The sequence below is a fragment of the Dicentrarchus labrax genome, unplaced genomic scaffold (genome assembly GCF_905237075.1).
Source record: "Dicentrarchus labrax unplaced genomic scaffold, dlabrax2021, whole genome shotgun sequence".
In the NCBI taxonomy this organism is placed as follows: Eukaryota; Metazoa; Chordata; class Actinopteri; family Moronidae; genus Dicentrarchus; species Dicentrarchus labrax.
Genome location: NW_026136845.1, coordinates 48,914 through 66,552, shown reverse-complemented (window position 1 = coordinate 66,552; position 17,639 = coordinate 48,914). Strand labels below are relative to the sequence as shown.

Below are 17,639 nucleotides of genomic sequence, written 5' to 3'. Positions count from 1 at the left end.
AACTACAAACATTGGTAGCTGGTTGTGGAGGTTAATGATTTAATAATCAGTTATTCTTTATTATATTTTATTTATTTATTTATTTATTTATTATATTTTATTTATTTATCTCCTCACAGACTTTATATAAACACAAATAATCAGATCTGGACTTTATCGCCTGATGAGTGAAAATAAAAAATATTTTTGTTAATATAATTAAAACTAAAGTAGGCGGGACAATCACCAAGTATCGCGATACTTCCCCACGTTGCCTTCACGGCTCCGAGATCTCGTCCATGCAAACAAAGATGGTGGCTCCCTGACCGTCCATGTGGCTCCGCAGACAGACAGTTTCCTCCATAAGTTCACATTCAGAGATTAAATAGCGCAGAAAGAGGCGGGAGAGTCTGCGGGAGAGTCTGCGGGAGAGTCTGCGGTGAGGCTGCGAGCAGCTCCGACACAAACTCACGATGCAACACGACGACGTAAGTTACGTAAAGTTAGTGTGCTAATGTGCTAACGGTAGCTTACCGGTAACTGTGTAAAATGTGATCAATCCGGTTTATTTGTATCGACTGTTTATCAGGTGGACTGATTTCTGATCAGTTATTAGTTATATTAGTTACATCCGGATACAAATGTGATGTTTTAACCGCGTTAGAAGGACCGAAGTGTCAGTTGTGACCAGACTCCGTTAGAAAACGGTCCATTTAAAGTTTGTTCCGGTTCTCTGCGGACATCCACAGCCGGTAGAACCGGGGTCAGTACACACATTGGTTGGGTCCTGTGGGAACTTCAGTTCGGCTACATGTTGCTCATCATCATCATCTTCTTCTTTTTATTAACACGTGTTGACAAACAGATGAAATGTGTCCTGGAGCTCTCAGCATGCGGACAGACTCTGATTCTAGATTACAAATAAAAGTGTGGAAGAATATCTGAATACAGAAGAGCTCTTTAGATCTATTTATACAACTTAATGACAACAACATGTAAATATGAGAGTGTGAGTTATTCTCATTATTCTGCTGTTGTAACTCAAAAGGCTCCTGATCAATGTGTTCAATGTGATCAATGTGTTCAATGTGATCAATGTGTTCAATGTGTTCAATGTGTTCAATGTGATCAATGTGTTCAATGTGCTCCCTGCAGGTGATCTGGGATATTATCGGGAACAAACAGTTCTGCTCCTTCAAAGTCAAGTGAGTCTGAAACTGAATCTGCTCCTCATTCATTCATTCATTCATTCATTCATTCATTCATTCAGTACGATTGTTGTACTGTAATGTAGAAATATCATTAAAAGCTCTCAGAGGATTTCTCTGTTCTTACTTCAGCCACTGATTATTATTATTGTTATTATTATTATTATTATGTTATTGTTAGTGATCAATATCAGAGTGAAGTGAGGCCACATTTTAATTTATTTTCTGACTCCGAGCAGTTTGTCACAGCCCCAGTGTGTGTCTCTGATATATTACATTATATTATATTATTATATTATTGTCACAGAGCTCCTCATCAGTTTGTTTAAATTGTTTGTCTAACTTCTGTTTCACACTTTATGTACAGTAATGTGTTTGTTCAGACATAATCTGAGTAACATGTTCTCTCTTCCTCGCGTTCAGGACGAAGAGTCAGGGCTTCTGCCGCAATGAATACAACATCACGGGGTTGTGTAACCGCTCGTCGTGTCCGCTGGCCAACAGCCAGTACGCCACCATCAGAGAGGAGAAAGGTAAACGCTGCACACGCCTTTCACAGCTCGCCATCGTCCCGCTTCCTGTGATCCACACTGCTTTAGTTCCCTTCAGACAGACACAGCTCGCTGTTTCCAGTCTTTATGCTGAGCCTGCTGCTGGCTGGAGCTTCCTGTGTACAGACATTAGTGGTGTCAATGTGAACGAGAGTATTTCACTGAATATCAGACTGACAGCTGATGATGGAGGTCGTCTCTCAGGGGGAATATAGAGAGGGGGAGCGTTATGTGGCAGGAAGAGCCGACATTAATGTAGACGAACGTCGGCATCCTCAGTGGTTCCTACAGAAGTCTGACAGATGAAACTGCTGCCAACCTTTAGAGCTGTGAGGTAATTACAGTTTATCAGAGTACTTAATAATGTGTTTGTGTGTGTAGGTCAGTGTTTCCTCTACATGAAGGTGATTGAGAGAGCAGCGTTTCCTGCCAAGATGTGGGAGAAGGTGAGTATCTGTGGATTGATCAGATTGTAACGTTATACTGAAGGACTTATTTTATTCAGAAGATTGTAGGTTGACTCTTTCTGTGTCTGTCTGTCTGTCTGTCTGCCTGTCTGTCTGCCTGTCTGTCTGCGTGCAGGTGAAGCTCAGTAAGAACTATGAGAAAGCTCTGGAACAGATCGATGAGAATTTGATCTACTGGCCTCGATTCATCCGACACAAATGCAAACAGCGCTTCACCAAGATCACCCAGTACCTGATCCGCATGCGCAAGCTGGTCCTCAAGAGACAGTAAGACCTCTTCTGACACACACACACACACACACACACACACACACACACACACACACACACACACACACAGCAGCCCTGCTCATTAATGTGTGTGTGTTTTCAGGAGGAAGCTGGTTCCTCTCAGCAGGAAGGTGGAGAGGAGGGAGAAGAGGAAAGAGGTGAGTGACAGTCGACTGTTGACGAAGTGATGAAGACTCTGAAGTGATGAAGGTGAAGGTGTGTTAACCCGTCTGCTGTGTGTTTGCAGGAGAAAGCTCTGATCGCCGCTCAGCTGGACAACGCCATCGAGAAGGAGCTGCTGGAGAGACTCAAACAGGGAACGGTACGACGCCACACCCACTGACCTCTGCAGTCCCTTTAATCAAGGGAGTATAGTGTTCCGGATCTTTTAGCGTGGCAGGCCTGTCCGAACAACCCCCCCGTCACAAACTCATCTGAAGATGAAGCAATGAATAATAGCGTTATGATTCAGAAACGGAGCATTTAGCAGCAGAGGTAACAAACGTTTCGGCCTTGTGGCCTGCGTGCGTGTGTGTAGCCTAATTCATTAAAACCTAAACATTTCTGTGTAATATAACACAACTATTTACTTTAACATCATTCCATCTATGAGTACATCTATAGACTATTTCCAATTTGTATTATATTAGAGGCTCACTTACCGTTGTAATGTCTCCAGATGTTTGATATCAGGACGTTGAGCTGAGAACTGACAGGTTGAACGTTGTCCAATTAAAACGGACCCACCGCGGTGACGTTTTTGGTGGAGCTGTTAGTTTAATAGTCGACTTGGAAGAAAGAGAACGTTTTGACAATAAGCTCCATCAACACAACAGTATGTGGAGTTAAAGTGGACCGCCCCAATAACCTCTGAATAGTTCTACTTGTTGTTAAACTGCACTGTGAGCGGCAGCCAGCGGGGGGGCATTATGTCTGCAGGATCATTTAAAAGGAAACCGGGACTACATTGTGCGTCTGCCCCATTTCTGATACCGCGGAGGCAGAAACTTAACAGGAATTTAATTTAATTACTTTCTGATGTAATGCCACAGATGTTCTCTCTCCAGCCTGTGAGCTAATGTTAGCAGTTAGCTCAGACTGATGAACACTGCAGTTTCTTATATTAAGTGTGTGTGTGTGTGTTGTGTGTGTGTGTGTGTGTGTGTGTGTGTGTGTGTGTGTGTGTGTGTGTGTGTTCAGTACGGAGACATCTACAACTTCCCGGTCCACGCCTTCGACAGAGCTCTGGAGCAACAGGACGCAGAGAGCGAGTCGGAGTCAGAGGAGGAGGAGGAGGAGGAGGAGGTGGATGACGAGGTGATGAAGGACACTGTGATAATAACTCACATAGAGTTCACACACAGTGTTTGAGTGTCTCTAAATGTGTGTGTGTGTGTGTGTTTGTGTGTGTGTGTGCAGGACGTTGGGAAGAGGGAGTTTGTAGCAGACGAAGAGGTGGAGGAGAGCGACCTGAGCGACTTCGAGGTAAATCATCTTCATCATGTTTAAAAAAGTTAAGACGTCACTCGTCTTTAATTTAAAACAGAAAGCTGGAAGATTTTTAATCTGAACATTTTTTTGTTTCTTCTCTCAGGAAATGAACAAACTGAGGACGAGCAGCGACGAGGAGGACGAGGAAGAGGAGGAGTCCAGTGAGGAGGAAGAGGAAGAGGAGGAAGAGATGGAGATGGAGACGAAGACAAAGGCGTCCAGATCTAAAGGCAAATCTCCAGCTAATGGCTCGGCGGCGAGGAAGAAGCGGGCGTACGTGGAGATCGAGTACGAGCAGGAGACGGAGCCCGCCTCCAAGAGCAGAACCACGTAGTGATGTCACAGCCGCCGCCGCCGCCAGTCAAACTGTGAGCGGCCTGTGAGGTCAGCGGACTCTCTGCTGAGGACACGCCCCCTCCGTCGGTTCTCCGTCAGTCTTTCTGAAACTCTGTTCGTGTTTTTATTAAAGCTTTCTGAGCTCGGACGGACGTTGGAGTTCGTCTCCGCAGCCGAACCTTTTCTCTTCAGTAACGAGCCGCTCTGACCCCGAACTCCCACCGGGCTTCACAACGCCACAGTTTGGTTCTGTGATCCAGATCCAGAGCGTCTTCCTGCCATACGTTGTTGTTTGTGTTTATCTGCTCTGTTGATGCGTGAAATTCAAGTCTGCTCACAGTATTTTATTTTGAAAATTTACCAGAGTCTCTGTGGCCTTCCAGATGCAAGTGGGTTGCGGCTTTTTCAAAATAAAATACCGTGTGCAGACTCAGCGTCAGTCAGAGGAGATTTGGCTCCACAGATGACAGGAAGTGTTGGGAGATACGGTGAACATTAAACAGAATCATGTTTCAGCTTTTCAGAAAGTCCGACGAGAGAAACTCTTTGTTCATACAGAGACATTTTCTATGTTGGAGACACGGGACGGATCTGACCTGGAATCAGATCGGCTCTGAATAAATCACCCAAAGTGACTTTAACTCTTCTTCTGCTTAAAAAAAACCGGCTTTGTTCTGTCTGTTTTGTTAAATATTAAATGTGTAAATGAACAAACGTCAATAAATGAACTTTGGAAAAAAGAATCTGTCGGCCTGTCCTGCCTCTAAATATCTTCTATCTCTGGTGGATCTGTACTTTTACTTAAACTGAGGAATATATGAATCTACAGAGTGGTTGTTTAGTTCACAAACCATGTGGAATATATGGATTTAAATTATATAAAGTATATGACTGATGGTCTATTTTTAATGATAATCTCATCTGTGTTTAATATTTACAATAAACAATTATGTATGTGAAGTTGTGCTCCGCAAAACTCATTCACCCCTAATAACGCTCCTATAACGTTCTCAAACGTTCTCTCAACTGATTCAAACAATTCAGGAGCTCGATCGACTCCTGAGGACAAATTAAAGTTTACTCAGATTACTTCAGACTGGCTGCAATCTACAACTTCACCACTAGATGTCACTAAATGTTCCACACTGGTCCTTAAATCAGTCCCCCTAGGAAGTTGTGATCACAACAATTAACACTAAATATTGTAGTTTCCTTCGAGTTTGACCAATCACAGCAGTCCCCTGCACAACATTGAGCCACAAGTCACCAAACTCCTAGATGTTATTCTCACAGGAACAAGTTGCCTTCAATTTTTGATTAATAATACAATAAGAATCACAACTGTTTTCACTTTGTCCCAAAATTTAATGGCAAAAAAACCCCAAAACATAAAACTGCTGTAAAATCAGTTTTTTTTAGGCTTCAAGAATCCCCCCAAAAAAGCATCAGAGGGACTGACTGAGACAGTCTGGATTCAGGATTTACTTATAATGGGAATATTTCTACTGTGGTGCAGCTACTTTTAATTTTAACTAAAAACATGACTCAACCATGAGCCCTTCCTCACGTCACCCTCCTCTCTCAGAAAATAAAGCACAACTACCAAAAACTGTATCCTAAACTAAAGAACTACTGAACTTTACTTCAGTAATATACAGAAGCTGAGTGGACTGTACGTACCGAACTCAAGAAACAACCAAAGACAGCATCATTGGCATGTTAGCGTCTCGACCAGGCTGCAGATGAGTTTTAAGGAACCACAGCGAGTCGTCGGCGTATATACAGTATATATACTTTATTTACAAAGAACTGAATCCCTGTGGTCGTACAATGACAACGTACAGCTGAAGAAAATCAACACAGATTTAGAATATAAATAGTCAAAGAATCATAAAAAGCATGTTTGTTACTTTAGCAGACAGAAAATCAACAGACGTTACAGAAAGAAAATAAATGTACAGAGTCATGTTCCAGCCAGCGAGCGGGGGTCGAACTGATTACAGCGCCTCCGTCTGGCCGATCACTATCAGGGTTTGAAATGCTACAAACATAGTGAATAATTTAAAACCTCAGTGCACAGCTGTTTTCTACAATTTCAGTCTATTTGAAGATGTTCCAGGTCATTGATCGCTCAGTCCCTCCAGGATTTCACACGATGTTTACGGCAGATTGTTGCAGCTGAAAATACCAGATTTTATGGCATCTTCTAAAAAAAAACTGCGATATTTCTAAGGCATTTTTTTTTGCATTTAAACTGTGTGAAAAAGTGAAAAATTGTTTGTGAGAACTGCAACAAACACGTATGATGGTGACGTACGGATCAACGTTTTGGGATTGTTGCGGCCTAAAACTCAAACACTGAGCTGCACGTTACGATATTTTTAGATTTTTTCTGCAATTTAATTGTGAGGAAAAGTGAAAATTTAACAAATGTGTGACGTCTGGCTCAATGTTTTTGCTGTAACTGGTCAAAGTCGTTCAGAATTCACAAGGATTGGTTGAGTTCGCGTTAATTGCAACTTCCTGGAGGGACTGAATAATTAAACCGACAGATTTTGGCGCCTACAGTTATGGCAACTGCTCGCTCTCCTGTCGCATTTTTAATCACTTTTTGAATATTTTGCTTTCCTTTGGCGAGAGAAGCTTAAGGCGGCGGTCACAACGTGAAGGTTTTTATGGGAATTAGTCGTTTTGTGACCCTTTGGTTTCTGGAAACTTGTTAAAATCTTCCAGAGTAAAGTTTTAAAAACACACAAGCATCAACAAGGAAATTAAACTGACTTCTTCTCCCACCCCCAGCAAACGCAGCGTGCAGGTTATTAAGAAGAGACTGTGAGTCCGATGTATTGAGCTTTACAGTGAGGGAGGGGCTTCATTCAGAAATCAAGCATCACAGTAGAAGAAGGCGGCTAGCTGTCGACCAATCAGAGGACAGCGAAGAGTAAAATCACAGCGGTCACTCCCCGTTCAGACAGATGTGGACACGCAGGTAAACGTGGTCCAGGAGTCCTCGGACTGGATATGTACACGGGATCTGAGCGAGACTCACCAGACCAGAATCTGAACCGCGGTATCACAGAGGACGGGGGGGGGGGTGTCAAACACAACCACAGCGACAGTACGGAGTCCCAGAGGAGACAAATGTCACTGAGAAACATCAAGGCCTTCACAAACTACAATGAACGACAGTAAAATTAAGACTTTATGACATTAAAACATTCAAATCATCATCTTTAACAAAAAATACTAAAGGTTGATTTTAAATCATGATTATTGGTGAATTAATTTCTCATTATTGAACTTTTATAATTCTGAATTGTACTTTTTCCACACTGAAACACAAACATTTACATTTTACTGGATATTCATATATTTCTTACTTTGCTCTCTCCCAGTTTTATAAACACAGAAACTTTAACGCAGATAAAAGATTAAACTGCCGACTGATTCATTTTTACGTCACTACTTTTATCACTTGTGTAGTAATTTATATTTTGATTCCTCGAACAGTTTTTTGGTGACATTTGTTGCTTCTGAGACTCATCTGGACCTCGAGGGGGAAACATTTCTCAGGGTTTTTAAAAATCTCCCTCTTGGTAGTGAAAGTATCACTGAATGTTTGAGAGACCCTGAACACCAACAGGAAGCTCGAGCTGATCGATTTAGTGTAAATCTGACGTTAATCCATCAGAGAAAGAGCAGAATCATATAATATCTGCGTTAACTGATTTCTTTTAAAACACTGAATCAAATGAAATATTACATTTTATTCTTTGTGCGCATCCGTTAGCTTGTTTTGGTTTTTTTTCCTTTCTCCTCTAGTGACCACAAACGCAGTAAATACAACTTTAAATATGTTTAAATAAAGTTTACACTGTCGGTCTTCCTGTTTTGTGCTGGAATGCTTCTTAAGGAATTAAATTTACTGACTGATCCTGTTCGACTGGTTCATGTAGCGCCGAGGTCTCACACATGAATTACTGTTAGCTGATGATTAACAGTGACAGTGGAGGAAATGTTAAAGCACTTCAGGATAACAAGGCTCGGGGACATTTTGAGTTGGACCGGATCTCCGGAGACAGTCTGACGTTTGATTGGAAGGCAAAATGTTTCTGTTTCTTTAAGATATCGAGCGTAATAATGTGTCTCCTAACGCAGAGCTAAACGATATTCAGTTTAGTTTCTACGTGAACTACGAGGACGTAAGACGTGTGACACCTTCCCAACAACTGAGCCTTCTTAAGCCCCGCCCCTTTTTGCTGTGGTCCAATAAAAGTTGAGCTAGCTTCGGTCAACTTCCTCCTTTCCTGTACCTGAGGATGCTGACAAAACCCACAGTTAACTAGCTGGTTAATCTACATAAATCTTTAACTAGTTAACTTATGTTTGGCTACAGAGCACAACCCTTGCTAATTAGCTAGTTAGCCATCTTATGCTAACATTAGCTGACTTAAGATGTGACCATTTAAAATGTCTCTTATCTTTTAAACATCTTCAAAATGTGGTGGCCTTTCAACAAAAGATTAACCTAGCACAAAGCATATCTAAGTACAGGACAGGAGGACGTGGGCCGAGGCTAGCTCAACTGTTATTGGAGCACATAACAAAAAGGGGCGGGGCTTAGTAATGAACCAGACACCAGAGTAACACATTCAAGTAAAGTGTAATCTCGGCCTAACATTAAAAAGAAAAACAAACAAACAAAACAAAAATAGGCAGTAATAAATTAAAAGAATCTGCGTTGCTTCCACTGGTGCCATTTTTCTTGCCCTCAATCGGCACTAAACCAGGAAGAAATGGCCACTAGGGGGAGCTGTGACATTGGAAATATACTGTATATATATTTGGAAACACGTTAGAAAAAAAATAAAATCAACAATAACAAGAAAAATGTAATAAAAATCTATCCTGAACTTGTGATCCACTGGGGGGGGGACCAGTAGTGACATTCTGGTTCAGGTAAGTCATTTTCTTTCTTCATCATGACCTTCATCAATCAGTCGCTTTACCTCTCCACAGAGTGATCAATAATTAATCAATCAATCAATCAATCAATCAATCAGTTGCTTTACCTCTCCACAGAGTGATCAATAATCAATCAGTCGCTTTGGACAAAGTTATTTAGTTAAAATGTTTTCAAAAAGGCAAAGTGTGCCGACGCAGTGACGGTGGATTTGAGTCGGGGGTTCACTCGGTTCAGAGGCCTGACCCACGACCCAGGTAAGGTCGGGTCCAGATAATGTTCAGTTTAAAGCTCCAGTGTGTAACATTAATATAATATCTAGAGTTATGTTTTCATTCGTGTATAATCACCTTTTCATTACCTAATAATAGAGTCCGCCGTGTTTCTCTACGTTTGGAAGGCGAGTAGTATTCAAATGGTTGCAATCTGCAACTTCACCACTAGATGTCACTAAAATGTTGCACACTGGTCCTTTAAATTGATCTTAGTGTCCTCAGATACTTTACGAACAATTTGATCTTGGATTCGTATAGAAGTATCTGCAGGACCTTAAAAAGTCTAAAATCAAATAATCTGAATTTTAGGCTTTAAAAAATGTCTTTTATATTACTAACAGGTCTTAAAAATGTATGCGATTACTGAAGTTAACTTTACTATATGTTTTTTTAGGGAGATTTTGTATTGATCATGCTGTAACAACTACTAAACAAAGCCAACATGGAACCAATGCTGATTTCATATCGTTCATACTTTTTGTTTGCCAGTAAAATTGTTTTTAATCGGATTCATAAAGATCTTAAAAAGGTTGAACCTGCTGAACCCCGCCAGAAACCCTGTATAAAGACCTGTAACCTGTGTATTAATGCTTTTCATGTATAAACTTGTGTGTTTACATGTGGGTTTATGTGTACTAACTCTATTCTTTCGTCATTTTCCGATGTTTTTCCCCTTCTTCCGACTCGGATTAAAGGGGAACTCCAACGATTTAAAATGTCATGCAAACTACATTGTTTAGTTACTTACAAGAGACTCAAAACTGAAGCAGCAAAAGCCGAGATATCCTGACTTTTAGTAACTAATACAGGTTCAAATCCAAATCCCTGGATCCGACAATTTCCATAAAGCAATAGCGTCTTTCAGTAGACGTGAATGCCCCCGTCTTACAAACTCAGTTATTTTTAAAATCAGTGGAGCACCCCTTTAACCAAAATCCAACAACAGTTTCTCTGGTCCACATCAACAACTACTTCTGATCCATAATACCCACATGGTGTAAATGCGACAAAGTCCACATTGATCTAATGGACCAAATCCTCCGGCCGGCAGCTCGAAGCCAGTTTTGTTGGAGAGCGTCGTTGGGAAACTCCCGGATGAGGAACAAGTGAGATGAGGAACTTCAACTCGAACAGAGGAAGAAATATTTTCTGTGAAGAAGGAAGGAGGCGAGTCCAGGTGTCCCGGTCGCTCTGTGTAAGATTTTATGATTTTTGATGGGCTATCACACACGTATAGGACATAAGTACGAATATAAATCCTAAAGTTCGTCGAAGAATGAATGTCAGAACTGGATGTTAGGAACTGGATTTGTATCAGATCAGATTATAGCTGAATTTGACCCCGAGGTCGAGGTTTTAAGATTTCGGTGGTCCTCGATTTGGACCGAGAGCAGTCCGACTTGAGCCAAGGATGTGGATTTCAGAATTTGAACCTTGTATCTTCACTGGTCTCGCTGGACAAGGGGAGTCCAAATTTGAGGGACGGACCAAGTTTGGATTTCACGTGATTCACTGTGAGCCAATGGGGCTCCAGACTCTGGAAGGTAGTCCAGGAAAAGGGTTGTCTGGAGATCCTCCCGCTTAGTGTACCTTGAGGTCAACTGTGCCTGGATGTGACCTGAAGGCTCGACTTGGACCCCAGATGGTCCATCTGAAGAATCGGCTCTGGATCTGTCCATTGCAATATCTGGATTTAGAGGTAAGGCGACGCCCTTTTTGGTTTGGTCCAAATTTGAGCCTCATATCTTCAACCTGGATGAGTGTAGTCCCATTTTTAACTCTTGTTTGAGCCGGGCCAAGAGCGTTCTCGGGTGGGTGTTAGTCCAGTGTAGGGGAAAAGAGATATCAGGTTCTGGGTTAGAACCAAGCGTGTCTGGATGTGGGCTGAAGGCAGTCTAAATTTGGACTAGGTATGGTCCAGCTAAAGCACAGGCTCTGGATCGGTCCTTGGCGCTGTCCTTGAGTTGGAACAGTGTTCCAGAGTCGGAAGGGGAGCCCAATCCTGGAAAAAAGGGGTTTTTGGTGCTGGGTGGAACACTGTTATATTCTGGGCTTCGAAAAGTCCAGATTGGCCTTGGTTTGGCCCATGCGTGCCTGAAAGTGGGCTGAAGAGAGACTGGATTGTGGCATAGTGAGTGAGCTGGAAGGAGACTCAGTGTGATCCAGGTGTGGACAAAGAGTGGTTGGGATTAATGCTGAGGGATTCATATTGTCCAACACTGATCCAAATGTGAGACTGATCCAGAGGTGGATAGTTCTGGATTCTGGAGTCCTGATTTATTGTGTGGAGGATTGGTTGAATCTTGTTTTGGGTTCTGAAATGAGGTCTGGACAACAGGTGGTCGGGCTGCTATGTTAAATGTAACCCAGATAAATCCTGTGTGACACAATCTGGGTAGAAGAATATCGGTGCCCGGTGGAGAGGGGGACCTCCGTGTATCTGTCTCTGTCCGTCCGTCCGTTTGATGGGTCTGTAGTTTCTGTCTGAGGTTAGCAGCTGCAACCTTCTTTGGGCGGCTGGCTGTCGGCGTTGAGACGGCCTCCCTGCGGCGCAGAAGGTTTGTGCTGGACTCCCGACTCGGCAGCATTCAGGTCCAGACTGCCATCTTGGATGTTCTGGTAAATCCTCTTTGCCGCCTCCAGGAAGGCCTCTTCCACATTCTCCCCTCTGAGGAAAAAACAGAAATAAACTGAGAACAGTCTACAGATGGATAAGAGTGTGTATTTAATGCTTCACATATAACAACGTTTGTGTACGTGTGTGTTAGCTGCTTCTTTATGTGTTTCATAGTTATCAAGAATTAGCTGATGATGATGATCCTTATCAGCTAGTGTCACTAATACAAACACATGCTAAAGGCCGTCATATGTCCACAGTCTGACTGCAACTCTAGCTTTACCACAAAAACCATTAACCATAACAACACATAACTCTAGAAACTGTTTTCGGCGAGCAGAAAATCATGTGTGAACTTGTAATGTGGCACTAAAGCTTTACCACGAAAACCATTAACCACAGAGAGTCTACTGTGTGTGTGATAGATGAGTTGATGAGGGGAGTGTTTGTGTACTTACGTCTTAGCGCTGGCCTCTAGAAACAGCAAACCTGAAAAACAGGAAGTAAAGATCCCAATCAGTCCGATTGATCTGAACATTTTACACACACACGCATACAATGTTTGTCTCATAACGTCACACAAACACAGTTCTCACCGTTCTCTTCAGCAAACTGTTTGGCCTCCTCGTACGTCACGTCTCTCTGAGCCTCCAGATCGGCCTTGTTACCGATCAGAATGATCACCTGGACACACACACACACACACACACACACACACACACACACACACACACACACACACGATTTGGTTGATTTCAAAATAGCTCAAATTACACTCAGTTCAAAATCAATTATCACCTTTTTTTATTCTCCCTTTAAACTTGAGTCGTGTGTGTGTGTGTGTGTGTGTGTGTGTGTGTGTGTGTGCGCACTCACTGTGTTTGGGTTGGTCAGGTTCCTGGCGTCTGTCAACCAGCTGCTCAGGTGATTATAAGTGCTTCTCCTAAACACACAAAAGGAGACAAAAGTTAATCATCAAACCCGAAAAAAAAGCTCCAACACATTCAACCAAAACACACAACATCACCTCCAGACCTCCAGACCCCCCGACCCCCCACCTCTCCCCGTCAATACCTGGTGATGTCATACACCATGAGGGCCCCGGCGGCCCCTCTGTAATAGGACCTGGTGACGGCCCTGAAACGCTCCTGACCGGCAGTGTCCCAGATCTGCAGCTTCACCTTCTGACCGTGGACCTCCATGATCCTCGTCCCAAACTCCACCCCGATGGTGTGAGGACAGTCCGCCATGACTACACACACACACACACACACACACACACACACACACACACAACACACAATATACATCATTAAGACAGTGACAACACTAAAGTTATACAATAGTTTACTGTATATAGTAATAATAGCTTTTTAATTCCAATCAGTATCAGGTTCAATATCTCGCCTTTATAACAAACCAAATTTAATTGAAATTACAGAAATAATCGAGTTTACAGTCGATTCTGTGGTGAAATCTGAGGGCCTGTCCTCACCAATACGTTTTTCTCGAATCCGGATAAATACTTTATCGTATCGGCCTCGCGTCCAGAAGGATACGGCGTTTTCGGCGTGTGAAAACGGTATTTCCCAGAGTGGGAAAATCCGAAAACGCCGGATTGCCCGGAGTCGTCTGGATGGCGAAAACGGATTGACCCCACCTCTCTATCCTTTAACCTCAGCCACCGCCGCCGCGTCATAACAACAACAACAACGGCAGACTACTACTACTTGTTACGACAGCGTTTTGAGTCGTTTCAGTGAATCCGTGTGGACGCAGATATTTCTGGAAACGACGGCGTGTTTATGGAGATTTTTTTCGAAACATCGTATTGGTTGAGGCCGCATATTCGTGAGGACAGGCCCTGAATCTCTGAGTACTGTTAATTAGCTGATCTGACCTCCGTATTAATGTTTCTGTATCTGTGGTTCATTACAGGACTGTTGCTGCAGCTCGTATAAACAAATACTCAACTGTTTTAAATTTAAAGTAAAAAAAATAAAGAGTTGAAAGAACGTGGTGGACGATATGATGAAGAGGAAGAACGTGATGTGATGAAGGAAGAGAAGACTCACATTTTTTCTCTGTGAACTGGTGCAGCAAACATGACTTCCCTACTCCCATATCACCTGGAGACAGACAGGAAGTAAACAACACGAGGTCAGAGGTCACCAGCAGCTCCTGCTGTCACACTGATTATATTTACAATAATATTATTTATAAAATTTATTTTACACATTATTCCACATTTGATAATCACGTGTAAACGACATATTCTGATTGAAACAGCAGCACAGTTTAATAAACATCATACTGTGATTATAATATGATTCACAGTTTGTGGCAACGATCCTTTTTGAATCACAAACTTAAACAAATATTAAAATCATGATGATGTGACATTTGTTTGGGTCTGTAGAAGAAGATTTGTAGGTCAGTACTTTATTATAATGCTGATTGTCACATTTTACCTTCATTAGAACAGTTCAGCTTCTGATTGTGCAGCTCTGATTACTAATTAAGTTTTATTCTGAAAGGACTGTTTTCAGATAAGAAATGTTTGACATGTTGATATTATTCAGGGTTTAGGATTTATTATTAGGTCACATATACAGAGTCAGAGGGAGAAACTCACTACTCAATATCTCCAACAGTAAACACAATTTGACTTTGGTTACTCCTAAAATCTCGACCTTCTTTGGCCGGTAAAATAAACAAACAGACTTTTAAACATTATAAAAGACGTTTTTGGATATGTCCAAAAGAAGATGAGAGAGGGAGGTTGAACCTCTTCAAAAGATTATCTTTTGACACAAATGTCTCAGTTAAAATTATTTAAACTTTTAGAAATCAGGTTATTTTCTGTCAGTTTGGTGGATGGTTCCAGGTACTACAATACCCATAAGCCTCGGCAGTTGTTGCTATGGTGAAGCAGGTCTGGTTACCGAAACGATCCCAAACTGATCCAGAATCAGAAAGTAAACTGTAGAAACTTTGTGATCTTTGTCTTCAGCAGAGCAGCAGTGAAGCTCTGTGACGGGAGGTTGGTTGGTGAAATGCACCCTGGGAGTCGTAGTTGACTTCTCTGCTTACGTTTTTATGTCCACAGGTTTCTTGTAGTAAAAGAAGCAGATATAGAATATATATATCTCTATATCTATATATCTATATATATGTACAGGACACAGTTGTTCCTGTGTTGCTCTTTAAGGGTTAACAGGCGAGCAGTCGGCGGCTCAACTCTCACAAATCAATTTTCATAAAGGTCTCTCAGGCCAATCGCTGTCTGGAAGGTAGAAAATCAATTCTAAACCTGGTGGTGTGATTGAGAACATGGTGTCTGCAGTGTTTGTAGTTTCTGGGTCTAAATGTGTAAAAGAACTTAATGTTAAACAGATAAACAGGCGGAGAAATACTTTATCGTCACAACCCAGAGAAATGACTCGTAATCACTGTCAGAATTTGATCCATTCAGTCTGATAACATTTGGAAAGTCTGGAAGATTTTCACAATTAAATCAAATTATGTCCATTCAAGTTAACGGCGGGCTAAACAGGAAGTTAACCAGCAGCAGGAAGTGGCTTTTTTCTTTTTCAAGCACCACTGAGCAGTTTTATAGGGAAGTACGGAGCGCCGCCTCCAACGCTGCATCCAGTTCTCTTTATAAACGAGCAATAAGAACGGATTCTACATTCGATAAAGAAAACAACAAGATATAATATATTTAGTGTATTTTAGTCTGAGACTCAATCTGTGTGAACTCCGAGGAGCTCGCTGTTCTGATCTGGAGTTAATTATAATGTAAGAATATAAATGTCCTTTTTAAAGGGAATTATTGATGAGTCACCTTCCTACACAAATCACACATCAATATTAAGTTTACACATTATACAAATATTGAAATGCATGCAAAGAAAATACCTAAAAACATCTCAACTCTGTAGAAAGAAAGAAATCAGACGTTTTAGGACACAAACACAGTTTGAGCTGAGCTGTTTAATGCAACACACACATTAATATTAAATAAATATTAAAGTTAATCACTTATAACGACAGCACATTAATATTAAATAAATATTAAAGTTAATCACTTATAACGACAGCTTTTACTGTTCCCTTATAAAACTTACACACTCGCACTTAAAGGAGGTTTTAAAGTTTGTTATTAGAACTCGAACCGACAGAAAGAGTCTGAATATTAACACAGCGGGTATTTTATCTTTAATGGAAACACAACGTTAAATATTCTTCAGTCAGAGTGTGTGTGTGTGTGTGTGTGTGTGTGTGTGTGTGTGTGTGTGAGAGAGTGTGTGTGTGTGAGTGTGTGTGTGTGTGTGAGTGTGTGTGTGTGTGTGTGTGAGAGTGTGAGAGTGTGTGTGAGAGTGTGTGTGTGTGTGAGAGTGTGTGTGTGAGAGTGTGTGTGTGTGTGTGTGAGTGTGTGTGTGTGGGTGTGAGTATGTGTGTGTGGGTGTGAGTATGTGTGTGTGTGTGTGTGTGTGTGTGAGAGAGTGAGAGGTGAGTGTGTGTGTGTGTGTGTGTGTGTGTGAGTGAGAGAGTGTGTGTGAGTGTGTGTGTTGCGTTCAGGGTCTGTTAGTAATAATGATCACTCACCGATGATGATGTACTTGAAGATGTAGGAGTAGTTGTAAGGTGCGGCTGTCATCTTGATGCTGTGTGTGTGTGGGGGGGGGGGGGGAACAGGAAAAAGAAGATTAATTAAAGTTACAGCATCGAGTCACACCCTGTCTCTGAGGGGGGGGGGCAGTTTAATCACAAACAACCTGAACAGACAGCGAGCAACAAAAGGAAGCAGCCGGCTAGGCTAACAGCGGGGGGGGGGTATTAAACAACATCAGCTGACTGTTAGCTTAGCTCAGGAGCTAACCGGCTAACAGCTGCAGTTGTGTCTACGCCTTGCTAACATGCTAACAGGCTAACAGCGGGAGGCCACTTTAAACGGAGCAAAACCCGCGAAATAATAACGCAGAGAGACAGTTTGAGTTGTTCATGCTGTAGTTTTACCTTCGGTCCGGATGTGTGTGTCACTGTAACCGGATTAAATCGCTCTTCAGACGGAAAGTTATCTCTGTTAGCTGTTAGCTGTTAGCCCGGTGATCCGTCAGGAAACCTTTCCCCTCTTCCGTGATTCTTCTTCTGCAGCGAGAACAGCGGAAACACCGCGAGAGTTCAGCGCTCTACTGCCACCCGGCGGACGAGAGCCGCCATCTCCTTTTATTTACTTTATTAACAACACTTAAATACATAAACTTACATACAAATATTTAATTATAAAATCAGCATTTATAGTGTAAACTTAATATAATGAAATTAACAAACAAAACACAACTAATAACATAAAATAAACCATAAAAACAATTTGATTAATCTGAAATGTCAAAATAATCAATATATTTAGCCATTTATGATTTTTGAGTTTTTCGTTTATATTATTCTATTAAAAATAAATTAAAAAACGTATTTT

General features: G+C 41.7%; 2 protein-coding genes across 3 annotated transcripts; one reads left to right on the top strand and one right to left on the bottom strand.

Moving 5' to 3' along the window:
* The first annotated feature begins 262 nt into the window (after window positions 1–262).
* Window positions 263–5,045, top strand: mak16 (MAK16 homolog (S. cerevisiae)). The gene is made up of 10 exons (XM_051394317.1): window positions 263–467; window positions 1,135–1,184; window positions 1,611–1,720; window positions 2,120–2,184; window positions 2,321–2,472; window positions 2,579–2,633; window positions 2,723–2,797; window positions 3,676–3,792; window positions 3,895–3,960; window positions 4,070–5,045. Exons 1-10 carry the CDS (start codon window positions 453–455, stop codon window positions 4,298–4,300), a joined length of 936 nt encoding a protein of 311 aa, XP_051250277.1. The 5' UTR covers window positions 263–452; the 3' UTR covers window positions 4,301–5,045.
* Window positions 5,046–6,078: 1,033 nt separating this feature from the next.
* Window positions 6,079–17,313, bottom strand: LOC127360064 (ras-related protein Rab-14). 2 transcript variants are annotated; one of them, XR_007883154.1, is made up of 9 exons: window positions 17,180–17,313; window positions 16,769–16,827; window positions 14,233–14,286; window positions 13,232–13,409; window positions 13,034–13,100; window positions 12,754–12,841; window positions 12,616–12,646; window positions 9,375–12,208; window positions 6,079–9,311 (listed from the first exon to the last, which is right to left on the bottom strand). XR_007883154.1 is itself a non-coding variant. In XM_051394319.1 (8 exons), the coding sequence occupies exons 2-8, from the start codon at window positions 16,818–16,820 to the stop codon at window positions 12,031–12,033; spliced, it is 648 nt and encodes a 215-aa protein (XP_051250279.1). In that variant the 5' UTR covers window positions 16,821–16,827; window positions 17,180–17,313; the 3' UTR covers window positions 6,079–12,030. The 2 variants fall into 2 exon arrangements, 1 of the variants encoding a protein (XP_051250279.1); XM_051394319.1 differs by having other exon boundaries at window positions 6,079–12,208.
* Between the last annotated feature and the right edge of the window lie 326 nt (window positions 17,314–17,639).

Excerpts from the sequence above, each read along its gene's own strand:
- LOC127360064 (XM_051394319.1), bottom strand. The coding sequence starts at position 16,820 with ATGACAGCCGCACCTTACAACTACTCCTACATCTTCAAGTACATCATC. Across the intron at positions 13,410-14,232 it reads CCAGTTCACAGAGAAAAAAT|TCATGGCGGACTGTCCTCAC; the intron begins GTGAGTCTTCTC and ends GTGTGTGTGTAG. Across the intron at positions 12,842-13,033 it reads ACCTGACCAACCCAAACACA|GTGATCATTCTGATCGGTAA; the intron begins GTGAGTGCGCAC and ends GTGTGTGTCCAG.
- mak16 (XM_051394317.1), top strand. Across the intron at positions 1,185-1,610 it reads TTCTGCTCCTTCAAAGTCAA|GACGAAGAGTCAGGGCTTCT; the intron begins GTGAGTCTGAAA and ends CCTCGCGTTCAG. Across the intron at positions 3,961-4,069 it reads GCGACCTGAGCGACTTCGAG|GAAATGAACAAACTGAGGAC; the intron begins GTAAATCATCTT and ends TTCTTCTCTCAG.